Source organism: Nesoenas mayeri (genome assembly GCF_963082525.1).
Source record: "Nesoenas mayeri genome assembly, chromosome: 2".
In the NCBI taxonomy this organism is placed as follows: domain Eukaryota; kingdom Metazoa; phylum Chordata; class Aves; order Columbiformes; family Columbidae; genus Nesoenas; species Nesoenas mayeri.
The window spans coordinates 94198943-94226483 of NC_137543.1; the positions used below are offsets into that span (position 1 = coordinate 94198943).

The following is a 27541-nucleotide window of genomic DNA, read 5'->3' on the forward strand; positions in this document are numbered from 1 at the left end:
AAACAACAGCTACTCACTTTCCCTTCATGTTTCAGAATGCAACAACTTAGCTGTAAACAGCAAAATATAAGGGATATTTACTTCAGTATTTAGCTCAGCCAAGGTTTACAAAGTTTGTTTCTTCATAAAAGCATAATTTGGGGAATATATTTTTTTAAATACAGGACAATTGCTTTGTCCTACTGAGGCAGAAAAGGCAAAGATTTAATAAAGATTTAATAATGCTGTCATTTTGGAAGCACACAGTGGCTGTGTGAAGGCAGCAGCATCACACACAACCAGTTCTGCAGCTCTCTTTTCACCGTTGCATTGCGGACTGGAGTGCCAGCCAGCCCTACAGCAAATTATGGCATAATGCAAAGGAGTTCTGTTGTAAAATAGTATAGCACTAATTTTATTTTTGTCTACTTAGTCCTTCCTCCCTCCGAGAGGTTCGTTAGTCTTCTGTGAAAGATACAGATTGATTCCTGCCTTTTAAAGAACTATGTCAAGGGGATAATTCTAGCCACTTTTCATGCAGGTACTTGAACACCTGTTTCTCCTTCATTTATCTGCCAAAGAATATTGTTTCAGGATAACACCCACTGATTTTATGTACTGCTGCTGTGGTTTTTTTACCTCATAGTAATAAAGGTGAATAGCATAAGTGGCTTTTCTATAGGCCTTAAGCAAAATTATATGTAACAAAATCATAGGAGATACAGGTTGTATGATAATTTTTCTTTAACTTTAAGCTAAATTTAAGATGCCATCACATGTAACTGTCGTGTTTCTTCACAGTGTATTCATCTGAAATGTATACCACCCCCACATTCTGTGAGCCTGCTCTTTATTATGGTGAATTCAAATATCTTGTAGTTAACTAGTTTCAAGGAACCTTGCGCTATTTGCAGATTATCAATGTCATCTTTTCCTGCTGCTTATTCCTCATTTGCAATTATAATAATCCATGATATGTCAGCCATCTCCACAGCAACTAATTATGATGGCAGAAATAGACTGACATCTATTGCTATTATGCAACAGAAATAAGTGAACTTTCACAAAAATAAATCATCTAAATCTTATGCATGTAAGAAAAGACAAGGATAAAGTTGGAACAGAAGGATATTCAGGTAATTGTATTATTTATTCACCACTTTATTCACCACTTTATTCAGCCACTTCATGAATATTTTAATTAATGTATTTATAACAGCATAATAGCATTTGGATAATCTTCAGAAAAATATTTCAAGGTAGTGTCAACTTTCATCAAACTTGTAATTGTCCATGGAGTAGTGATTTTCAGCCTCTCTGTGGTTCTTTTGTGAAGCATTAGTCAAAATCTGCAGAACACCTCGACTTTACTTTCTTTGTTAAAAAGCATCTACAGTCAGATCATTACCCAAAACTGGGCAGAATTTCAGATTTCAGGTTCGCATTCCGTTGGCACTTCATGTGCTGCACTGTCAGAAAGCAATCAGTAATAATTAAGATTTGTACAAAATGAAATACAGCACAGTCTCTTCGTACTTCATAGATCTGAAAGGAAAAAAAAAAAATGAAAGGAAAAAAAATTTAAAAGAGAAAAAAATCTTAGCTTTCACTGAAATTAATTAATGAAAAAATTGTGAAGCCCATGTTGGAGAAGGGTTCTAAGCCAGGATGCCACAGTAGCTGGTAAGCTACTCTTGCAACCAGCACTACACAGGCCATGAAACCTGAACCCATTTTTGTCATTCTAGATGCCAATATGTTGAATTTAATTACTAAACAGATCTTATTTCATCACAAAAGAAAAATCCCCTGATGCATGGCAAGAAGATAAAATTCAGGTTCCTTTCACAGGCAAATTAGATGCCTTTGCACATTTCCCAACAATTAGCTAATTGAATACAATGTATAGTTTTGTGTGTTGGGGTAGAGGGTGTTTTTTCCTGTTTCATTAAACATATCCTTTAAAGATAAAGACACTCAAGGACAGAAATAGTAGATCAAATGGAAGTCGATGTAGCCCTTTATCTTTTCATGCAGTTCAGAGTTATGTTTAGTAAAAGCATATGCAAGAAGCAGGATAGGTATGTATTTTTTTGTCTCATATAACAAATCAGATTGCAGCCCTCAGACATTCGTGAGCCAAAAGCTGCATCCAAACTAAGGAGCCATGTGTGGATTTATCCTCCGTTGCTTTGTGTCATTTGAACACCATCACCCTATTGGCCCTAATGGATATCTTTTGCAGTTAATTCCACAACAAAAGAAGCCATACACAAAAGCACCTTTTTCTCAGATGCACCCTGATCATTTTGTTGGGTGCTCTTTATGCCTCGCATTTTATAAATGAGTGAATGACTATTCATGGTGCTACAGACCTGTATTGTATTCCCTGTCAGTTGCCTGTTTCTCAGGGTGAAGATTTGTGTTTTGTAGTTTGTGGTAATGGTGTTTGCTCTAGTGCAGCCTGTGGTCCCAAGTGGTGATGGGGACTGACTCACATCTCTCTGTGTTGTTATGGCCCCAGATCTGGAGCGGTGGGTCATGACCGTGCTGCATGAGAGCAGGAGCTCACGCTGCTGCCAAAGGCCACCCCGTCACACGTTCAGAAGGCAAAAGTGCTTCTGGCACAAGTTTCCCCTCACCTCTAGGTCTGGAAGAGTGGAAGGTCTGTGGGGATGTTTTGAAAGGCCAGGGTGCCCTGGCTGGTGCAGCTCCCACCAGAGGATATGTAAAATACATGTACTGATGTTGGCTATCCTGTTTAGTGCCTTGATTTTCCGTCTTCTAGTACGTAGAGAGCACAGAAAGGTGACAGTTACTGTTGAATTTTGTGAATAGGAGAGGACCAGGACCTTGGTATAAAGAAAGAGATGACCAAAATAAAAGCAGTTTCAGTATTATTCTTTCCTCTTGTACAAGATACCACATTCCTTTAATAATTCTTTTTCCATTTTTCGATAACTTTTTTTAGTTCTGCTATATCTTTTTGGAGATGGATAACCAGACTTGCATTACCTTTAGTGCTAGAGTTAGGTTATGGATGGACTTGATGATCCTGAGGGTCTCCTCCAACCAAAATGATCCTATGACTCTACCTGTAGACTAATACACTGGCACAAAGGTGCTGTATTTATTTCCTAACAATTCCTAATTTCTGTTTCCTTTTTTACTACCCTGAGCATTAAGATTATGTTTTCAGGCAATTCTCTGCAGTTTCCAAGTGTTCTTTTCTGAGTAGGAATTACTGCTTTACCTGTTATTAATAAGAAGTGTGTATAGTTAGGGCTGCCTTTTCCCAAATGTCTTTTTTGGTCTTATCAATGTTGAATTTAATCACGTCATTTAGGATCCTAAGATATTCTGTAGCTCTTTGCAGTCAGCCTTAGTTTTTACTGCAATCAGCAACTTTTGTTACCTGTCTCTTGACAGCCTTTCTAGAATGTGTCTTTGCGAAGAAGACAGCAGGTCATACCACAGCCCCCTTTTTCATGTATGGGGCATTCCTCCTTGCTTTTAAATATTATTAATCCCCTAGAGGATGCTTGCTCGTATCTCATGCAGTTTCAATTCTTTAAGTGACCTTAAAAATGGAGTTTGGGAACTCTGAAGGCACTTACATGGAACAGAGCATCTTCATTCATTGACTTCTATGAACTTCCCACCTCAAACCCAGGATGATTCTTCTCCCATCTCTATTCTGTTCTACATCTCCTATTTCTAGCTCTGTTCTATATTGCTGTTCCTAGGCTGGTGGTACAGAAACTTGACATACTGGTCTGTAGTTCTTAGGGGACTTTCAGACTCTTAAAATTCCTAACCTTCTACTTGCCACCTCCCACTTTTTATATGCCATGCTTACTAATTCATATATGATACCCTGAGCAATTCTAGGAAGAAGATTGACTGGTATTGGCAGTTTACTACTCTTCATTTTATTGATTTCTTTTAAAATTTTGCCAATTTACATTTCACTGAGAGACTTCCACAGTTCCTTGTAAAGAAGAGTTTCACTCTGTCATCCTGCTGGGGCTCTTCAGGGTTAGCAGTGATGCAAAAATATTTGGCTTGTTTACCATGGCCTTTATCCTTCTGGACCATTGCTTTTGATCTCAGATCATCTATGAACTGTTTGGTTTTCTACATATTTAACAGATAAATTTTATTAAGTTCTGGACAGTAGGGATTCTTACAATGGAACACTGAGATATCGAACTGCCATTATACTCTCATTTTATATCATATTATCTACATTTACAATGTGATTGCACTGTAAGAAATGTGTCCAGGCTATATATCATATCCAGTTCACTGTCCTTCCTGCCTATCCTATTTTGAATTTGCTTTTTATATCAGTAATTCTGTTCAAAACTGTTATTGTCTAGAAGTATTTGGTATCTTCAACTCTGCCGACGTATCCCAGACAAGCATCATAACTATGTTTCTACACACAAAAAAGCACTAAACATATAACATTAACGGTAGAAATGTCTTATTTTCTAAGATAACTTCACCACCATATTTGCTGGGGAGGACCAATTGTCAATGGGCAATTTAAAAAAAAAATCTTCTAGTGAAATGGTGGAACAATTCATGCTATGAGGCAGGATGGTGCATTCCAAATTCTCATGTAGCTATTCTACTTTGATCCCAGTCTCATCCTTTTTCGGTCTGCTGATTCCAGAGGACTGCCATGCATAGCGAGAAGTTTTCTTCCATCTGGGAAAGTTATCTTTTCAGACAAAAAAGAAAGCAAAAAGTCAGACCAAGACTCTAAGTGCATAAAATATATCGAAATTTCACATTTGTGACTTTACTGTAGCTTAAACTATTACCAGCTTCCAAAACAGAAAGCAGACGGCAGTATTTTGGGTGATGAGACAGTGACGTTAAATGCACTTTCGTTTTTTTTTCAGCATTAAGTCTATTATGTGCCAGCCAGCTATTGCCATGGTGCACAAGCTGGAAATATCATCCAAAGATAATTGCTGGATGATGTGACAGCTGCAATTCAGGAATCTTCTTATTTTGGAGGAAGCGTTTGTTGCTTTGTGATTCAGTCATTACTATAATCAAGTATTAAGTGAATGATTTCCTGTTTGGCTCCTAACAGAGGTCTGTGTTGAAGGGTTGATGCCAGTTCACGCTAATAATAAATGCATTTTTAATTTCTGTGTGCTGAGTTGAGGTTTCCCGGATGTACAAAAGTAGAGACTGTTTCCAACAAATATTTGAAATCTTAATAGCTTCTCTCTCAAAAAGGTGCTGAGCCAACTTTGGATTTAAATAGGTATTTCTTAGTTGTAAGCTATGGTTTGTAACATTTATTTTAAGTAGGTGTACGTGTGGACACAGGTACACAACTATGTTTTGTTGTGGTATTTCCCCCCCCTTTCTCTGTCCCAGGAAAACTGATTCCTCCACTCTCTAGAAGTTAAACAGGAGAATCCAGTTTCCTGACATCTGCTAGACTTGTTTCTCTAAACCGCACTCAGTATTTTGCCATCTGGATGTGTTGTCTGATGAGAAGCAAATCCAAAAGCAGCAGCTTGCCTGGTTATTTATATCCTACGTGTAAACTGTGTTCTGGAGAGAATTCTCTTCAGCTGCAGAGGGTCACAGGAGTCATTATCTTATTCTAGCGATGCCCGCCATGCGGGTGCTTTGGGTTTTGCTTTGAGGAAGGTCTCTTGAACTGTTATGTAGCCCAACATTGCAAACAGACGTCTCTGCCATTACCGATGACACGGCAGATCCCTACTGCAGTATTGTCTGTCTGAGTACCATCTTCTCAGGGTAAGGGAAGCACACTCCAGATATCTCACCCAGCTCTTCACTAATTCGCTTTTAACATAGTTTTTGTTTGTTCTACATACAGAAATCTGAGACCGCAGGTTGAGTCACTTAATAAAAAGCAACTGTTCTTTGGGATGTACAGCTGCTGCTAATGTTCCTACATATTTGTTTCAGATGGCATCACTCGCCTTGTCTGATTGCAAAGACTTGATGAGTAGAACCCCTATTCCTACTCTTTCTTTGATGGTACAACTTCTGCATGTTGTAATGCAGAAGCCTCTACGAGAAACCATGATTTCACCTGCTAGTGGTCCATCTGAAAACATGGATGGATCTCCTATCAGCTCCCGACTGCTGGCACTTAGGACATAGCTTCATTGCAGTAAGAGCTGTGGTGGTAATAACTATGCTCAATTTATCTTTAATCTAGCTACTTAGGGTGCAGGTAGCAGTATGGATTTCAGCATGGGCTGTTCAAGCCTGCCAGGTTTCTTATTCAGATGAAAGCCTTCAAGTAAATCAGTACCGCCCCCTCATTACTGTTTTTGATGCCTAAATTATATATATTCAAAATGCCCAGGGTATGGCTTTTGCTGCTGCAATCACACTGTAATTGCAGAGCAGGTCTACTCTAAGACATGCTATGTTACCTTGTTGCAGATTTCTTTAATTAAGCTACAGAGCTTCATTTTTGCTTGAGCTGTGGAAAGTAGTACTTGTTGGTGGCTCAGCTTTCCGGTTCTTGACCTAGTATTACATAGGACTTAATGAAAATGTGCTGCACTTCAGAGGGAAGAACAGGAGGAAAGTCTTTTCTTGATTTTTTCAATATTCTGGTCAGCTTTCTGAATTTCTCCCTAGCGTGCTTTACAATACGTCTCAAGTGTGACAAGAAAAGCAATTATCTAGAAAGTGGATGAAAATGTGATACTATACTATTGATAGACTATCACAGTTCATTGTCACGGTGGAGTTCTGTTTTGTTGTTTATTAGATGGGCAGTTGAAGGTGATAACATTTTTCTTAAGGGTGTCTACGGTCTCATTTTCTTTTCACTTCCATTTTCTTAGATTTTTTTCCAAACACACATACCTCCTTTGTTGTATTTCTTAAGATTTCTTGTTTTATCTCCTGTTTTCATGTATTCACCTTCTACCAGGCTTGCTCTGCTAGGCCTGTGAAATCCATTTTGTTGGGTTTCTTTGGATCTAGCTTGAAATTTAGTCCTTTCCCTAGGAAGGCAACTTCTTTACTTGATTTTTTTCAGTCCTTCTGTATGAAAAAAATCACAGTCCATCTGCTCTTGGATTAGATTTCCGATTTCTTTAGTTCAGTTCCTTCTGTTAATTATAGTGGAGTTGTTCAGATTTTATTTCTCTGCCTTGTGTTTGCCGAATTCTTGGTTGTATGCTGCATGTCTGAGTTGTGTTTCTGTGTTATGATCTTCTTTGCTTAATGTGGTTTGCAGTATTTTGATTAGATCCTGCAATTCTATGTTTACAGATATGACTTTGCATCCATTTTGCTCCTGAGTCTGTCCTCTGTCAGATTACTTCTCGTAATTATCAGTATGAATCTAGAGGTTTTTTTAAAGCTGATTTCAGCCTGTTCCCCAGTTTTGCCTTCTTTCACCATCAGTAAGGAAGTAGGAATTCAATTTTTTCTGTAGTTACCAGGTGTGGCAACTGTTACACCTCTTAAACTCTTCTGGATAGTAAGTAGGGATTTTAGGTTTGATCCTGCGTTCTCAGAGGAATATTCATGTTTTTACTGTGTGATTTCAAAGGCTTGCCTGTCGCAAACAAAGATTTACCATTCTCCTAGTTTAGTACTTCTTACTGGAGATGGACCAGTGTCTTGAAGTGATCTGAATTTGAGTGGAAGCAAGATGCTCTGTGTTTTAAGTAGACATTACCTGAAATATATCCAGCTGTACTTATAAGATTGGAAATAAAATAATTAGAGTTTGGGGCTGTTTGTTTGTTTTATTTCTTTTTGCCTCTTTTTCCTATTATTATATTTGTGTTAATTATAGATTAACAAATTTTAAGTGTCTTTGCTACTGATCTAGCAGGTGATGAGCCAAGGTGTTTCAGCTTGTCTGTACCTCACTTTTCCATTTCTATGATGGTAATAATGATACTGGTTTGCTTCTGGAGTGGTTTTAGTTACTCCTTCAGTGTGGCATCAATGCAGGTTTTGTTCCTGTTTTACTAGGTTGTCTTATAGCACATGCCACAGAAGTTTTCTAAATTATTCACATACTGAAAGGGATTTTTCTTTTGTCAAGTACTGTAGCGACATCTGATTTGGAGAGGTATCTGTGACATTTTTTTTTTAGATCAAGCTTAACTTTTAATGCCTGTACGTCCTTTCTCCACTGATGTTCACTTATTTTGTAATCTCATAGAACAGGAGTGCTAGGCTACAGCTAGAACAAGAAATGTCATGGGTGGACATCAGAAAAGAAGAGAGGCTTCTAATCCTTTCTGTATAATTTTCTGTTGTAAGGAACTTTAAATCTCAAAGACTCAGAAACATGTGGGAAAATTTTTGCTTCCCTCAGGCTTCAACTTATGAGTGTTTGAAGCCAAGCAAAATTCATATTTAGCACTGAGCAAAGCAAAACAGTTATTTCAACCAAGCTATGTTTTGGCATTGGTCAAGCCCCAAGCTCACAGCAGCGATACTGGGTGTCATGCCACGGCTATTGAAACAATCCCAAAACTAATGGAGCTCTGTGTGAGCTGACACACCTACGTTTTCCTCTGCTCCGTCTGAGACTTCCATCTACAGCAGCATTTCTTTTATTAAAACTACCCTCTGCAGTCAGTTTTGATTTCAAGAGTAGACTCAGCTCTAATATTATGCATCTTTATCTCAGCGACTCACCCTTGGTTTGCTTTATGGTTGATAATGACCGACAGGCATTTCCAAGGCGCAGTTCAGCCTCTTGTAGATGTTTACATTAGGCTGAGGTCAATGAGGCCCGAGGCTTGTTCTTAACATGTAAGAAGGCCAACTCAGAAGCAGAAGCCCACACTGTAGAAATTAGTATCAGATGAATCCTGCTCTGTTTGATTATCAAGAAAGGCTACATAGTTGGAAGAATCTAAAGATGATGTAACATGTTTTGTTACATAATCAATCACATCTGAAAATCTCTCCTCCCTTACAAGTCTAAAGGAAATGTTGATGGTTGTTTATCTTAACACTGTGCTAAGCAATTGACTTTTAATTATTCAGATCTGAATTATTAGCAAAGCAAATATCTGCCTATTGAATCCAAATATAATTGAGGTACCAGGAAGCTCCATTCCTATAACGACCTTTGCTTCCTAAAATCATAATGAAAATTTTAGTGGCTTTTGACAGGAAGAATTCATGCAAAGCAACCCCCTGTGCTTCTTAAGACGAAGGCCAAGGGCAACCTCAGAAAAAAAGTGAGGTTAAGATTCAATGGGCTGGCATAGACTGGGCTTTAGTTTTGGTTGTCAGATGAGAAGAAAGGGCAAACTTGTTTATTTAGTCCACCCCCTGGTTTAAGCAGCAACACGACAAGTTATGCAAAGGAGAATGGTTTGTTCTCATATACATGCAGGTTGGAAGTGTTCATCTGAGATGGTTTTGATCTTGGAGGGGAGGTTGAGTGGGACAGAAAGGTTACATGTCCTGACTATACAAACGCCTCTTTGCCTGGTTAATGGCGCAGCAGAAGCGTTTGGCACGGAGGCAGCGGCGAGCTTCACCTTCTCAGCTGGAGGAACAGCCCACAATCACTGCCATTGCAGGGTGCAACGTCTTATTAAAGAAATAAAGACAAAACCGTACATTATTTCCAGAACAGAGGGGCCGGAAATCCTCCTGACCCTGCCAGGGCTTTGCTGACCTTAATGGGTCTGCCACAGAGAAAAGCTCTGCTTGAACAGCAGAGGGGTGCTGCTCCTGGGGGACGAATTCAAAAACACCAGCTCAGAAACATTAATAAAAAAATATTTCCCGCTGTTTCCTCATCAGAGCTTAAAAGAAACAGCATACGGCAGAGCACGCTGGCAAAATCTGCACGCCTATACCGTAAGACACACATATGCTCATTTCTGTGAACTAGTAACTGAAAGTTTCTTGGAGAATGGATGAATTTATTAAGAAAACCAGTTTCTGACATAAGTAGAATCCATAAAGAGGGCTTAATGCTTACTTCTAATCTTCTGGGAGATGGTACAAATGGACAAAATGAGGTTAATCACCAAGGAAAATCAGCAATGAAGTAATACATCTTTTGTTAAATTTTAACTATATTAAATTCTTCCCCATCACAGAATTTACAAGGTTCTCATGAATCAAGGATTAATTCTGAGGTTTTTATTTATCCTCTGCTGTGAATGGATCTCTTCTCAGTGGAGAGTGAATGAATTTATTCTGTATCAGCTTTCTGCTTGAAAAGAAAATCCTTCCTAAAATAACAAGCAATCTTTGCCAGAGAAATCCAGACCGAGTGAAACATTTAATTGTTCAGACTGTTAGATCCTAATGAGTTCTGCATCTAAGCACTTGTGATTCTTTTTTCTCCACCTGATCCAGCAGTAGCATAGCCATTTATGCACTTAAATGTACAAGACTTGTTTGGGAGGAAGATTTGTATTAAAGGAAGGCGGCATGTTCCATAGTTTCAATATAACATCTGTTATTATCAGTCAGTGCTGCTCTTAGCCCAGCATGCCCTTCCTCTAAATATCTTATTAATTAAACTGGCTTAGCAGGAAAATAATTAATACTTTAAGTTCTGTACCTACTTAGAAAGGATTTGGAGACTGAAGAAATTGTTTTAGTCTGAGCTTCAAACTGAAGGGTTGTTGGTTTTGTTTTGTTGTTTTGATTTTAGTTGGTTGGTTGGTTTTGCTTTTGTTTTGTTTTTTCCATTCTTGAGCAGAGGCAGATTACAACTGAAAGGGAGTATCTGAAAAACAGGGAGTATCTGAAAAACACGTGTCTTCCAAAAATATATTCTATCTTCAAAATTCTGCTAGATTGCAAAAATAGTGCGTCATTTTGGGAAGTCTTGGTCAATACTTACTTGAGTGTCTTGCCCAGCGATTGTTTTGGGAAAGGCACTGCTGCGCTTCTTCAAAATGTCATAGAATCGTAGAATAGTTCATAGAATCACAGAATAGTTTGGCTTGGAAGGGATATTGAAAAGTCATCTAGTCCAGCCCCCTCTGCTAGCCCTCTATGGTAGCTGGTCCCACAAAAGCCTTAACTCCAATCTAAAAAATGACCGTGTTTCTTGCCACTGCTTTCATAATGTGATGGGACTTCCTAGCCCTGAAGTCGGCAGCAGTGCCAGCTGGTACATAGGCGGGAGGGTGAGGCAGTGGACCGGGGTGGGTGCCAAGTGAATTTGTATTTAAAATGTGGATCTCTTACTTAGCTATTTAAGGTGAAGTACAGAAATAGCAGTACTTGCCTGTGTCTTTGCTTTGTGAGCAGTGCTGCTGTCTGTATGCAGAAACTGCTGCTTTGCTGCTGTTTCTCACCCAGTTTGATTTCCCACTGAAGAACAAGCTGGGACAGACTGGGTGCTGTTTCTGCTTACGCTAACAGAGAATTACACTTTCCCAGACCTATTGGAAAAGGCGCAGGGTACTCCCAAATTGTTCTTTAAGGTCAGTCAGTGTTTTAACAATTTCTTTGGTGGGAGAAAGCTCTGGAGTTTTTTGCAGCTTGTTTTGGCTTTCTTTGGAGAGGCTGAGGGCAGCTATTCTCACAGAGGATGGGAAAAAGCTTTAAATACCATGCCAGAACAGGGCCCCTTCAGTGCAGGGAAGAAGCAGGTTGGGGAGTGGTCTGCAACGTGACTCCACAGACTTATTGTTGGGTATTTCTTTTCAAAAGCATGTTAGAAACTTAGAAATCAAAGTTTCATTGAAAGTCAGTGAGGTGCCTAAAGCCCTTCTTCAAACAGGGCTAAGGCACTCCGGAAAATGCTGTGGCTTGTACGTTAACAGCCTCAAAAATAAAACTGTCCATGTGGCTGGCTAATGAGCGTGGAGTCTTGTGCGTCAGCAAAGGGACCTGCTATTAATTCTGATTGATGCTGAAATTCAGAGGGTATGTTAAGGGGAGACCAGTGTTTTTATAAGCTACTGACTGTACCTACTGACCTTCTTCGTCCCAAAGAATACATGTTCAAAACTGATTTTAAAAATGGGGAAACCTAAATTTATCCTGTGGAAAAGAATGAAGCAGATTTGGCCTTGTTCATGCTAAGCTGTATGTGTCTGACAGCAGATAAGTTGCAATGAGTGCAGTGTGTCAGTATAAGCAGAGCTAATTCACCAAGTACTGTACCCCTGCGGGAAGAGCCAACGTGCAGCAGTGCCAGGAAAGGTTACATGTTTTCAGGGATGGAGAGGGGGTTTTGGAGCCTCTTTTGCTTTAAATCTGCCTTGGGCAGACTGGAGATGCTGAGTCCCAGTTCATCTGTGTGTGTGTGTGCGCATCTGTGCTGGGTCTGATAGGGGAGCATATGGCAGAAGCCATTCGCCCTTGACGGTGCCTCTTTTTTGGCAGACACAGGCTTGTTTCTCACAGAGTGCGCACAGTTGCAGCCACTCCTGCACATCACTTGCCCCTTGCTTGCTGGCTTTCAGCTCTTTGCCTGGATTGCAAGTCCTTTGTGGTGTTTTAGTTAATTGGACATTGTTTTAATTACTGCTTAACTAAACAAACATGGAATTTCTATCTGTCATCGTGCCTCCTCCGTGACCACAGTCTCCAAGCAGGCAATACAGGACTCGAGTGGTTCAGACCTGGTGTAGATTGCAGTAGCTCTCATATAGTTCCCATCATTTACACTTTTTTGGGGAAAAAAACCTTCCAGGGAGGAGAAGGCTCCATTAAACAGCTCTCTTCGGTTTTTTTTTGCTGTCCCAAACACCTTGCTTTGCTCTCAGTGGAGTTAGTGGGAAACAAGCCTTGGCTTTCAGGGCAGCAGAGGTGCCAAGTCCTCTTCCATGGCCTGAGGACCGTCCATGGCCACATCTTTCATTGGTGTGATCCTTCAGATTGCCTCCTTTCTTACCTTTCCCTCTCCAGCTTTTGCACTAATTGCCTTTTTCTCCCTTTGCTGTCTCTAATTTCTCCACAGCGATGCTTCGGTCCTGTGTCAGAATTAAGCGGTGGGAGTGCAGGCATGCCCTCCAGTCGGTCAGTCTGTAGCCCTCTCTGTCAATAACAGCTGCGCTACAGCAGCAGGCAGATTCTCTGGACTGCTAGAGGCCTTTATTTTGAGATGCTAATTTGCTGCTGACTTGAAGAGGAGAAAAAGCATTTTTTAAATGCCTTAAAAGGGATAGAGCCTTCTAAAACAATCATTTCCCTTCCTTTCTATTTATATTGACCCTTTCTTCTTTGCTTACAGCTTTGGAAAGAAAAATATCAATGAGGCAAAGCAGGGAGGAGCTTATAAAACGAGGAGTGCTGAAAGAAATTTTTGATAAAGGTAAGTGTTCTTCTTTTCACAACATTAAATGGACATCCCATATAGTTTTATGGCCAGAGAGTACATTTTTGTAACATTAAGAGTTGGGAATACAGCCCTGAATCGCAGGACTGTGCAGAATAAGTTCTCCAAACATCTCTTTTTTATTTCACCATGGGCTAGTCCTCCCCATTGGATACAGGTCATAGTTACCTGGCAAATAAAACCGAAAGCTAATCAGAAATGTAAAGCAGTAGAAATACAAATCACAGGAGTGTGCAGGAATCACTTGCTGCAAAACAGTGAGGCATCCAGACAGCGGGAAGATGGAGTGGGTCCGTGCCTGCACGTGTTAGCAATGTCTGGTTGAGTCATTCTGCGATTAGCTGTTGTGGAAAAGAGAAGCATTTAAAGGTTTTGAATACTGGCAAGCACAGAACAGTGCACGTTCCCTTGAAACAGCTCAATAGACATAACAATTCCTTGTTCATAATAATTAATTTGTTGAGTTGGTAATGTATTCTTTATGCAAAACGTCATTGTTTTACAAACACCATTGTTTTACATTGGTAATGCAACACGTATTTGAAATCTGTTACGTATGTGTGAATCTTTAACCACAGCTTTTGTTTGTTTTGCTGCTTCCCTTGTCAATAACTAAGGCAATTAATTCAGCAAATTATATGAAGACATGCCGAAGTTGCCTCTTAATTTCAATAGAACTTATGCCTGTGCTTTAAAGCCTCATTAATTCAAAGTCTAAAAGTCTTTAATAATACTAGTACAAAACCTATCAGAGGTTAGTAGAAGCTATAAACTTTCACAGATACTAGAAATAGGGTCTACCTCATAACATCTGGAGCATTTAAATCTAGTACCTACTTTTTTAGTCTAGCTCACTGAGAATCTAAAAATTTACTAACCAAAATGGTTTATTTTTTTAAGTGGGAAAAAGAAAATTAAAAAGACAAAACATATCACAAAACTGAAAAAATATTTTGCTTGTCATTAAATTATACAGTTTTTACCTGTCACGTATTTTAGATGCTGTTAGTCCTTTAGATCTAATGCTGCCTGTGCTTTCAGTATGGCCTGCTGCCTTGGAAGCCATCCTAGATGCAACCTCAGGGTAAAAACAACACTTGTCGAAAGGTTTGCACTCCTCACAGCTTTGGGGTGCGACTCAGATGGGGTACACAGGCATCCCCGTGGTCCAGGCTGTCACACCAAGGGTGTCGCAGCCCAGAGGAGGCCAGGGCACAGCTCCACATTTGGTGCACCAACCAGCTCAGAAGTCAACCTTCAGTTGGGTGTGCCCTCCTTCATCCCCACCTCACATCCCACACGTAGCTTCTTTTTGACCTGTCTCTACTCATGCCTAAACACATCCCCAGGAAAAATTTTTCCTGTGCGGCCTGACCCTGCCCTCCACATCGCTACCAAAGTGTTGCAGCTTTCTCAATTTATCATATAATGCTCTAGCTTGTAATCTTCTGTGTCATCTTGTGAAGGAGGTGCTAAGCTGTCTGGAGGTCCCTATCGGAAAAGAAAAAAAAAAGTAAATTCCTCTTTATAGTCATTTTACATCTTATAACATCAGAAAAGGCTGGTACAAAACACATGCTTCTTCATCCTGTTCCAGTGCAAAAAGCAGAGACATCAGACTCTTTCATGGCTAGAAGTGAGGCTACAATGCAAAACAGCTGGACTTCTTATCTAGTATCCTACATTTTTTCCTGCTGGTTGCAAACAGAGAAAGCTAAGAATTGGTACCCCTCCTTGAAAGAAAGAGGTAGGGCAGAGAAGAAAGGGGTAATAACACAAGTATAGTAGCAATGGTCAAGTAGCTTTGATGATACAAGGATATGAGTAAAGCAGTATTTGTAGAGCAAAAGCCATATTTCCTTCAGTGCTGTAAAAATCTGAGAGTAGTTCTAATAAAGGATATTATATCTTACTGCAAACCTTAAGTAGAAGTAACATTTTCCTTGTAATTCCTGTTAGGTGATCTCTAATCCTTCAAGAAAATATAGCAGACCGTAGCACTTAGTAGGAGAAAGCTCTATTTGGTGACATTCCTTGCCACAAGGCATCTTGCACAGGCAGTAGGTGTAGCCGTAATGTTAAATCTTTGTCTCCCTTTCCTGAGACGTGGACAGAGCAGACAGAATCAGCCCTTGAGCTACTAATTTTGGCTTTTTCTTTCTTAAAAAAATTCATACAGATCAAAGGAAACTGAATATGGATAGACTGACTCAAAACCAAAAATTGTGGAGTTTGCAATGTGCTTAGTATTGTTTCTATCATGTCTTCAATGTTGAAGAAAAACAGAATTAGCTAGTTTGCCTGCCATTTAAAATGACATTCTGACCTGTTTGCTTCAGGGTTTGCTGGCTTGTCAGAGGAGTTCATGTCACCCAGCAGGTAAAAGTTAGCGGAGCACAGTAAGTCACAGTGTTCACACATGGGAGAGTCGCTGTGCTCCGCCTGCTATATTTGAGAAACAAGAAATGCTTTTAGCACTTCAGTGACCCCCCAACTTAAACTAGGCAAGTGAAACCACTCCAGATTGAACTGCAGAGAGCTCTTTTCTTGGCAAGGGCCAGATTCATGACCAAATAAGTTTCTGTCATCTTCCGTTTCCAGGGTTCTGTGACTTGAGTCTTCTGAAAACGTAGGCAAAGGTTGTAATTTTTTCAAATAGTGTGTGCTTTTGGAAAAATAGTAAGTTGAAGAAGTCTCTGATGAGGCACCTACTGTTCTAATAGTTTGTGGGCAGGCAGTGCCAAGAGGTTAAAAAAACAGCTTCCACCCGCAACTCAGAACTTACCACAGCATTTAGAAGAACTCACATTTTTGCTATACCATTGCTCCTACGCATAGAAAAATGACTTTGATTTTCACATGAAGAATGTAACCATCCCAAAAGCATCTGTCTTTAGAACTGCCCACTGTCCCATGGTGCCAGTCAAAGAATTAAATCTACTTGTAGGATTTTGATACCTCTCCTTTTATCTCAACATAGATGAGATTTCCTGTATTGAGAAATTTCTAAATATGAGTGTGTACTGACTGCTTGCTTCAGAGGTGATGGTGCAATGGTTCTGCAAGGAAGCATAAACGTTCTCCATCTTTCATGCTTTTGTATTTTTATACTCTCCATGTAATCAAAATTGTGGATTTAGACCTAATTACCTAAATCCTGACAGGATTTGGAAGTGTTACATTTGCATGCTAAGGTAGGTTTTCTGGCAGTATGTGAGTATAACTTTGAAGAAGTGGCTTTGGTGATGCAGCAAAGAGGAAGGCATGGCAGACAGCACACAGCCAGTTGTGCTGCAGTGAAATCATATGTTGAAAGATTTTGAACCCATCCAGAAGCAGGGCGTGCATCTATATGTCAACCTGTCTCAAATTTCATGGGATCCCACAAAATCAGAGGTCTGCTTGGAGACTGAAGTCAAGGAGGATCCCAGCCACTGTGCTACAGTAGCCACCACGGCTGGGAAACAGCCCTTGGGACAGGTCTCGACCACATAAAGGAACACTCAGTTTTCCACCCCCTAACCCATAGGGTCCATGGCAGAGAAGAACATAAGTTTTTATCTGCCCTTCCTAGCCTTTGCCATGGAGAATGCTTGCCTGGACAGTCTTACTTGAGAGCAGGCAAATACTGAAGGAGACAACCCAAGGTGGAGAAAACCCCAGGATTTTGAACTCTCACCATTTTGACTTCCTTAGCCCTTTGGCTGTGGAAGGAGTGCACGAGCGTGGCACTTTTCAGACATGCAAGAAGTTCTTAGCCCAAGGTGTTCGGAGTGAAAAGGCAGGGTGAGAAGGTAGGCAGAGCTATGATGTAAAGAAGCAACAAAGGGACTGGTCTGTACCAGTCAGTGTGATGCACTGTGGGCTGCTTCACACCAGCAGGTGGAAATGGCAGGTGAGTTCAGGAGTACAAACCATGCTTAGGGGCCACATGCTTTGAACACATCATCTGTGCATTTCTGGGCCTTCACCCCATGGTAAGTTGAATCAAAGTGTCAGGGCAAAGTCCTCTCCATCAGGGAGTGTCCTCTGAGGTCCTGTTTCTTCAGTGACTTCAGGTGTGTGGAGTAACAGAAGAGCAGCCTTCATGTGCTGTTGCTGCAGAGGCTGGGCTGCTCCCTCCAGCCCCTGTCCAGATGCACACTCAGACAGCATTATCAAAGTTCACGCATTTAGGGGAAGTCATTCTCCACTAAGTAGCAGCAGGCTCTGTGAAAACACAGCAAAGGATTTAGCAAGTGAGAGAACAAAAGATTACATGTGTTATCACTGTACAAAATTAACTTTAAACTCATAGCAAGTTCCTGAAGACTAATTGGTTCATCCATGTATATGTAATAATTGCATTACCAGGATTCCTTTCATTTGTATGTCAGCTAACCAGAATAGCTTTTAGTACTTTAAAAATAATTATATTTGGTTGTCAAGCGTGCCTCTCTCATCCAGGATTAATTCACACTAAGAGATTCCTCACTCTACAAATTATTTTATCTGCGTCTTTGATCTGTTTGGTGTACTTGAGCAGCTCCCCATATAGCTCTCCTTTAAGTGAGATCAGATTTAGGGTGTGTATTTCAGTCATGATTCTGTGTCATGTCTGATGGTTTCAGTCAAATCCAAGGACAAGTTTTACATTCTAAATGAAGACTGGATATATTCAGTGGGAAGATTAAAAGAGGTTATGCTGTCAGTACAGAAAGCTTGTTATTATGACAAAAAAGTAAAAGCCAAAATTTTATCTCCCATTTTACTTTTTTCCAATTGTAAACCTGCAATGGATCACTTGAATGCTATCTTCTTAAGTCATGCTGAATATACCTTGAGAAGTGCAGGGCGCACTTAAGACAGTAAGATTTCAAGGTGCTCAGCATGTTATGATAGGCATCCAACTTCATTAAAAATGTGCAGACATCCCTCCAAAAACTAAATGTTACTGGTTTAATCATGCATACATTTTGTCTGCTTACAGTTGTGGTCAAATTTAGTCCTGCACTGAATTAATGAATATTGCTGGACACAATCACTGCCTATCATTCAAGAAACAGTTGCTCTGCATAAGAAATGGTTCTGCTCTTTCAGGAAACCAGGTAACTGGGACAACAGCAGCCCCTATCCCAAACACATGCAAAGGTGTGTGTTTATAAAAGGGAGCCAGAGCAAACACAGAATACATAGCATTTCCACCCAAATAGCTAAGTCGAAAAACATTCAGCTTAAGTACTGTCTGAACTGTTGTTTGATTTTTGCTGCCTAGGGAAATAAATGGGTTTGTATTGAATGACCACAGTGGTTAGAAGGCTGTGCTGCGAGCAACTGGCCAAAGCCTTCAGTTTTGATTAATGTTGCCACCTTTTAGCCAGATCCATTGATTGCTCTGAACGCCATGGGTCGAGTTTCAGTCTAGTATGATGTAGCTGTGAACCGTAATAGCTCTCTAGGTCTTCAAAAAGCCTCCAACCAAAACAAGAAAGTCAAGAGCTTGGTATTTCTAATAATTCCAAAATAAGCAGGAGACCATCTTCACTTGCTGTACTAAAGCTTTAAAAGGCAGAAACACAATTCTAAATACCTATCAGCTAACGTACTTTCAGACTTGTTAATTGCTGTGTTTTAATGCCTAAATGAAGCATTTTTTTTCTCTTTTCAGTACTGTTTTCCAAAGCATTTTGCATATCTTAGCCCTGTGAGGGGAAAATGTGCACTCACTTGAATGACGTACATCTCTACTCAGTACATTGAGCAGTAATATGGCTAATCAGAGGTGCCCAAAAATCAAGGACCAGATCCTGAAATCCTTCATTTGACTTAAAAAATAATTTAAAAGCATAGTAAAATTAGGCTCCATTTATGTGCCTGCTGATTTTTAGCCTTACAGGTCGCATTCCGGTTATATTTCCAGGCTTCCACTCATAACTATAGGGGCTGAACGCTTTCATTTATAAAACTGTAATTGAGATATCCATGTAGTCATTGCCTCCAGGTATCAGAGTGCTGTGCATAACAAGTTCCGAGATAAAAATCATGTGGGTTGACACCACAGAGAATGATCTGATCCCTCGCTTCTGTTCTTTATTATTTCTAAAGTGAAGTGGCGTTTGATAAGAAAGAAACTACCAGCTGCTGTTACAGAAATTTTGCTCAGATAGAGGGGATATTATTAATAACTTTAAAAACAAGTTTTCTAAATGGAATCTGCTGTATCCCAATATCAAGACCTGACACCAGGTGACTATAAAAATTATTCTCTCTCTGACTTAAAATCTTGATGCTGGGAGCTGTGATGTTTTTATTTGAGTGTAAAATAGAGACATAGTTCTGTGATTGTGCCTGTCGCCCTTATAGCATAAAAATTGGTGTAAGGGAAGAGAATAATTATTGTTGTTATTATTAAGATATTATAAATTATATACTATGTATATTAGTATTCTTTAAGAAAGCTCCATAGCTTCAGTTCCAGCCCAGTTCTCATTCTTGACTTCCCAGCTTGAACAAAGGGAAAATGAATCCTGTGGCCCTGGGTGGAGGATGGTCAGGATCCATCCTGCTTAGACCGTGGATCATAATGACCATCCTAGGGCAAGCAAAGGATCAACAAAAATATTTGAGAGAACTTTTCCAGATCTTAATAACCCCTTAAGGCAAGTGCAATGCTATCAGACTTCTGTGAAACTGTTGTGGACAGAACTTCACAGTCAAACATCTCATAAAATTGCTCTGCACAAGTTGTATTTTTGAAATACAAACCATATTGTTTTGATCCTTATCCCTGTGTCTTCTGTGTATGTATAAGATCTCAGTTCAGATTCCTCCTTTGCAAGCAAGCTAGTGGAGATAGCAGATTTCATTTAAAATTCTTTGTGCATCTTATTTATGTGTCTTCTGTTGTCATTCTGCTTTCTTCTGACTATGAACAGATGGGGAACTTTCCATACCAAATGAAGAAGGAGCTTTGGAGAATGGGCAGCCTCTGGGCTCCGGGCAAGTGCTGAGCTCCAGCCAGGTATCCCTGCCAGCCCTAGCAGAACTGGAGTCAGTTCCAGCATCTGTGGAACCCTGCTCATACGAGGTGCTCCCAACCACAGAGATCATGGATGGGACAGGTAACATCTTGTTTACATTATGATGTAGATACTCCAAGCTGTTTGAAACAAGTTTTTTGACTTTTAACATTTAGTGTATAGCCCTGAGAAATCCTTGTTGAAGATCAAAGTCTTCCAGTGGAGAAAGAGGTGACAGCATACAGATTGTCACTGGATGCTCCATGAGAAATTTTGACTGACTTGGCGTAGAAGCAACATGTACTTCTATACAAGTAACCTGCGCTTTGTCAACATGTAAGAGTATATTTTTATCTCTCTGGCTACATCTCAGCTGTTCCAATGAACTCTAGAGCAGAAAGCTGCCCACACTTTAAACCCAGGTGAAGCTCTCTGGGCTTCTTCCCCAGCCCACGCAGAGAGACGGCAGCACTGTACATCTGGGTTAGTTCCTCGTTCTGCATCACTTCATGCCAAGAGTTGCAAACAAAGGTCAAGTGAGGAAAAGTGACCGGTAGAAGTGTTCATCCATGATCTTGCACAGCTATGCGGCCTCTTTGAAATGGAGTAGGCCCCAGGAGGTGCTTTTACATGTATAGGATAAGTTTAGGGACTACGTGATAACATATCTGAACCTGAGCAAGCTGTGGTGACAGACCGTCTCGACTGTGACATTTTAAGGCTCTTGATTTGTGTTCAAGATGTGGGAATACATCCCAGCTTGGCATAAGGGAACTGGCTTCTGTCAGAGGTAATGGGAAATCTGGCTGTTGTGTTGATGTGTGTTACTCTTTTTCTCTCTTTCTTTCTCTCTCTCCTCCTTTCTATGTTATATGATGTTTGAGTGCAATCTATTAGTCATTCTTAATCTGCATTGGTGCGCTGTTTTTCTTGTCTTACTACGGCTGTATCCGCCGCTGCTTTGCTCATAACGTTGTTGCGTCTATGATGTGGTTGTGTCCTCCAGTGTCTGAAGAGAGCCCCACATCCAATGAATCCGGCATCCTCCTCTCCCAAGATCCTACTACAGCTAAGCCAGTCCTGCTACTTCCCCCCAAAAAATCTGCAGCTTTCCCTGGAGACCATGAGGACACCCCAGTGAAACAGTTGTCCCTCCTCAAACAGCCCCCTGCCCTGCCACCTAAACCTATTGCCAGGATTGCCAGCCACTTAACTGGTAAGTAGGTGTTCCTGGACCCTCGGCACCACCGCTTCCCTTGTAGGAAAAACCTGCCCTTACAGCAAGGTTCTCGATGTCCTTCCTCCTTCTGTAACACTGTTTGCACATGTTGTTGCGTGTACTGGTGATGTATCTGTGTTGTACCTGGGGCAGGGAACACGCAGCATTTTCAGGGTATAACTTCATCAAGGTTGCTTTAGGGCACTTTCTCTCTGAGCTCTAATTACCTCAGACCGCCGCTGCGTTTCCTAACCCTCCTCCTATTCATCAAGACTTGCCATCACTACAAAAACTGCAGGATATGCTTTGATGGGAAAGGAAGTATCAGGAAAATGCTAGAATATTTTTAAATGCCTTTAATGAGAAAAGGGTTGAGGGGAAAGGGAGAGTTTTGCTTTCTCCTCTTGCCCTTTGTTTCTTCTCCCCTCAACAGCCATCTGGGCAGGTTCTCCCGCACACACCCTGAATCTTTCCATGTGTTTGTCTTTTACTTGGCCCCCTGATCCTTACACAGACCGTTCTGTCCCATGGCTTCTTGCCATTCTGCTTTCCTGCTCGCCCTTTCCACCCCTGCTCTGCCTGTTCCCCTCCCACTGCTGAGTCCTGCTGATGATGGGCAGCTCCAGTTCCCAGCAACCAGGATTTTGGTGCCCTGCAGTTTGTGATGCAGTTTACTTTTCACTGCATGGCAGCTAGCAACTGTAGACAATACAGGCTCTTTTTTGTGTGTTCAAGGTGTTTTTACAACTGCCCAGGCTCTTTGGGATTCAAAGCTCTAGATATATGTGGAAGGAGGATTAGTGGATCTTACCTGAGCTGTCTCCTGTCTTCAGGCTCTCATTTAGACCACTGAAGCAAAGGATTGCTACATTTACACAGATCAAAAAAAAAAAGATTCCCTAAATGCTTGCCTGCACCTTCTGAACAGTCTGCTCATAATTGCAGATGCTGCTCAGGAGTCAGCACCTCAAAATCCTAAGTTCAAGATGAGCTGTGGTGCACAGAACTCTGTACTGGAGCAGCTACTGGTCTGCTCACTGCGTTGCTCTTCTTGTGTTAATGCTGCCCTGATGTTTTCAGAGCTGATCTGAGAAATGCTCAGCCTACATTAATGCATTCTAGATGTTTGTTTGTTTTTCCTGACAGTTAATACCCATTTTATTTGGGTGTATAAATACATATATATATATATATACAAGGAAAGAGCTCATTAGGAAAGTGCATGTTCTGGTTTTCTCTCATATCTCTACGTAGTCTCTTTATGTTTCTGTTTGGATGACCACACATTTTTGTTCTGTATAGTTTTGTTCATTTTTTGTGGAATCTCTTTACTTTCTTACCTGCCACAGTCTACACATAAAGATTAGTATCTTGCCTTGTACTACAAACTGAATGGGCAGTTCTGCTGCCTGGCAAGCCAGGCGGCACTATTAGTGGACAAATTAGAGGACAAAACCAGCTTCCTATGGTCTCTTACAACTCTCCATCCCAGTTACAAGAAGCTACTCTGAAATGAGGCCAACACAGAGGAAATAAAAAAATAGGAATAGCATAGGAAAAACATCAGGTACTAAATGTCTTTTGTTCATAAGCCTTCCTTTTGCAAGAAGTAGCAGAAGAATCAAAGGGTGGATGTTTCTGGTGGGGTTTTTTTGCAGCTGTCAAGTAGAATTTGTCTTAAGATATCAGCATACATCAGTTGCTTGATGGTGATGCCTTTCCAGTGAAACAGAACCGTGACTTCTCTTACTTTGTGATGACCTTCAGTGGCCTCCTACATAAACTCTTGTATGGGCATATAGACTCTTGTACGTGCATATGCAGAACCTTCACGGAAAAGAAACAGAGATTCAGATTTAGTCACGGGATCCTAATTTAATTGACAGTTATTCCTGGTAGAACTGAAAGCCTCATTTATACATACCTTATAAATAAAAGTATTAAACTTATTCTTAAGGGCCCATTTACTTTGGTGGTCTAGAGGATATATGTGTTGTTCAGTGCCTTGTGTTTTCCACTGGTAATTATTTTAGCTGTGTATAATCTTTGGAAATGAGCAATCAATCCTAATGAAGCACCCTCATCAGTGAGAAGCAGAATTAATGCTATTCTTTTACTAATTACTCCAGAGACATCCTCAGCTTGTGTATGAGAAAACAAGTAAAAGCTGAATTCTGGAGTTCGGGTGAAGACCTTTCTTTTCTAGTTGCATACCCATTTTTCTACTGAAGATTTTGTGAGAAGGTTGAAGGGCAGATTAAGACATACTGGGCATGGCTAATGGAGAGTGACAGTGGTTTAATGGTCTGGTAGCTCTGTTCAAGAAGACTGTGAGGGGAATTGCAATCTTGTGAAGGGTTCAGGTACTACACATTTGAAAATGCAGAAGCGCCTCAACTTCTGTCTTAAGATACATTTATATTTGTGTGTACATATCTATTTGGTAAAAACATGTTTTATAGAAACACAACTGAGAACATATAAAGTCACTACAGGTGTGGTCAGCAGAAAAAAAAAAAAAAGGAGCAATATTTCAAATACAAAACTTGAGAAAAGAAAAGCTTTGTTTGAGTATGACCACCTTCTTGCTGTGAACTTATCTCAAAATTCTTCAGTAAAGGCATGAAGACTGATTTGCAGGTTTGGCAAAGGACTTAATACAGGTTTTAGAAATGGAAAAGAAACATTCCTTACCCCTGAAAGCATCTGTAGACCATTTCAGACATCTGTCTGCCTGTGCCAAGACAAAGATTGGCCTTTCCCTCAATAAGAAATGCACATAAACTAGCAGGCCTAAAGTAAACATGTAAGAGCACATTTAATTTTGGGGAGAATGGAAAGGAAAAGTCTGTTTTAAAGGCGACAGGAAGAGTGAATTGCCTCTAGCAAATATAAATCACACAGATTTGGCATGCTTCTTTGCAAGGCTGAGGTGCTGTCAGGAGAGGACAGCGCAGGAATGGGCGCAGAGCAGCCCTTGGGAGTGGTGCCACCACCGCTGCAGAAGGTGCTCCCTGCTTTGCTTCACGCCATCTCCCATGCTCCTGGCACTGCTGCCTCCACAGGGAACATCCCTATCACAGCACTGGGCGTGGAAGTGCCCGTGCAGCCCTAGAAGACGGCAACCCTGAGAGAAAACCAAGATCCGTAACAGTTTTGATGCCGTTGTTTCACTGCTGTGTGTTTCCTGTTGGCCAGTCACCTCCTGGTGAGCGTTCTACTGGTCTTCAGGCAGGATTATTATTGGACAACGTTCACAAACAGAATTTCTTTCATTGTTCTAATTCTCCAGTATACACATGCAGAACCCAGGCATTTAGGACAACACTTGCAGCCTCCATACTTCGTTGAAAATGTAGGAGCAACCAAAATAATCACCTGGAACCAAATTTAATTGGACTGTTCGGGTAAAGTCCCCAGATTATAATAAAATCTCTAATGGCCAAAAGTGACAAGAACACTGATCATATCTGATTTGATAGACAACATACCCCAGTGGTGTAAAGCACCGTTTGATCTTGATTCATTAAGCTGTTACTTCTCACCAGCACAGATGTTTTCTGAAATTAGATGTTTTCCATTCAAACAACTGAGTCACCAGTAACCTATAAAGCCCCATAAAACATCAGAGAACAAAATCTATGCCACTCAGCTGGGATCTCAGCAACAACTGAGTGTATTTGAGCCCAAAGTTACCCTAATATTGCACTAGGGTGTAGCCTCAGTTCTATCTGGCTACTCAGCTATTGTATGTAAAGTCTGCAAAACCTTTTGTGTTCTTTTGTTTTCTTCATTCAAGATTTTGAGCAGAGGCATAGCACATTCTTAGTTCTGATATTGGGCCTTCTAGTTATGTCTCCGTAGAGTAAGAGCTAATTCATAATTAGAGGCAAACTTTCAACAGGGTAGGAAATGCTACAAGCCCCCAAAAGTTACTTCTGATACTGTAGGCAGACCAATGATGAAAACATAGACGCCTGGTGTCCTGCTGCATTGCCACAGCACAGCTGATTAATAGTTACTGCATTATAAAAGTATTTACAACTATAATGTATCCAATAAATATTCTCTGCAGTATTTTATAACCCAACAGTCACACGTGTCTCAGAAGCCAAGCCACTATGCACAAGCTTCCTCCTCTGTGATGTTACCTCCTGCTGTCTGATCTGGCAGGCCATGTTCGTGAAGACAAGTTACATTCACATGGGGGGCAATGGACAATTCTCTTTTCACTGTGTGCTTGAGGAAGAGGCAGCAGAGCGAAGGCATTTCCCTCACCAGCACCCTACCAGGTTCTCACAGGAAACTGGACCCTGATGCAGTTGCTTTCTCCATAATTCTTCTGCCAGCTGGTACCTGAAGAGGAGTACCTAGCACATACAGGTATCAGGAAATCCTCTCATCTGTGGAACCCCCTTCAAGGCTTTGCACGGGAATTCATGCAGAGCTGTACTTTCCAACCTTTAGGCTAAGCATGTTTTGCTTGTATTCCTCAAATTGAACTTGAACCTTGGATGCATATGTGGTGCAGAAGAACAGCAAAGAATTTCTGTCTCAGATCTTCCTTGAAGATATGGATGCAGATCTTGCTGCCGTCAGCAGGAGATGTATGGCAAATCTTTGAGAACAGTTTTTAACTCGTCTTTATGAATTTGCTCAAAAACTCTTTGAAATAAAGGAAGAGGCTCCCGCTGTTCAGGCACAAGTGACTCCCGGAGAGAAGACCTGAAAAAGTAGAAGGTACTTGTTCAAATGTTACAGCAAATATCAGGCACATCACCTCATTTCCACGGTGAAGCTATCTCAACAAGCCATGCTGGGTTTTAACACATTTTTTTTGCACGTTACTTTACAGAATTAATTCCATCACAGATCAGGTACTTGAGCTCTCAACCATTATGGTGGCCCTCTGCTCAACTCATTCTGGGTTTTTGATGTATTTCCTGGGAGGTCCTAAGCTTGGCACCATAATCTAGATTCAGCCTAAGGAGTGCTGAATAGAAGGGGAATAATCCCTTGATGATTTGGCTGTGTTTCTACTCACACAACCCAAGACGCTGTTGGCCTTCCTTGATGGTGGGTACAATACTGGCTCCTGTTTGGCATCACAAGGAGTCAAGAAAGAGCTTTTCTGCGACTGACAGGATAACAAACATAGCCAGCTCTGCCACAGCCCAGGATTCCCAGGCGTGCCCTCTTTATCCATGCAGTAGTTGTGCTGGGGCAGAATTTGAGGGTTTTGAAGAGCTTTTCTAGTAGTGCTGCTGGAGCAGTATTTGCTGCAATACATCCAGAACTTCCTAGCACCCTGTCTGCAACAGTTATATCTGCGACACATACCAACCAACTCTCCAGACACGCTCAGTGGTGAGGAAGCATCAGACTCGGTGTACTTGTACAGCTCCAGTACACCACAAACACATCAGAAAAAAACATACATGAGCAACCATTCTGTGCAGCAAATAAAAGTACACTTTTCTATCTCCTGAAAACCCAAAAGGAAATGCAGCAACTGTAGGTATTGGCAAAATTATCTATATGGAAGGAGTAAGAGCTGACCTGTTTGTCTGATGTGCAGCAAATATTGTGGCATCCACAACTGTCTCTTAAGTAATATATTGTCATCATCAGTGGGAAGGTTTCTATGTCTAACAACTCCTTCATCAATTCTGGCACAGTTATTACTTAACCATGCACAGTCCTGAGTGGTCACAACCCCGCTGGGAGCCAACATCTCACAAAATTGCTCATTATTCTCTTGAGCATGAAGAACCTCAGCCAAAAGAAATTAATCAGACTTGCACACCTGGCTCCACGCAGTTTGCTTCTCCTCTGTCATATGAGTGCTTTGTGCAATGATTTAAGACTCTGGTAATGTTCCACTGAGAAGACACTTATCACAGATTCCTTATTCATATTTTCCCTGTCCAGCTTATTCATCTACAGATGTCCATGTCTGATGGATATTCCATGCGTCTCATTCCATGAGACGATAATTGTTTCCACCCCTGGTTCATACATCACATG

General features: G+C 40.8%; 1 protein-coding gene across 1 annotated transcript in view; it reads left to right on the plus strand.

Moving 5' to 3' along the window:
* Positions 1–27541, plus strand: part of PHACTR1 (phosphatase and actin regulator 1) — a gene marked incomplete at its 5' end in the record, with an annotated part of 305896 nt that overhangs the window by 216904 nt on the left and 61451 nt on the right. Inside the window, 3 exons of the mRNA XM_080339524.1 lie at positions 13193–13273; positions 20212–20397; positions 21302–21511. Coding sequence (XP_080195650.1) covers positions 13193–13273; positions 20212–20397; positions 21302–21511 — 477 coding nt within the window. The remainder of the gene's footprint in view (positions 1–13192; positions 13274–20211; positions 20398–21301; positions 21512–27541) is intronic.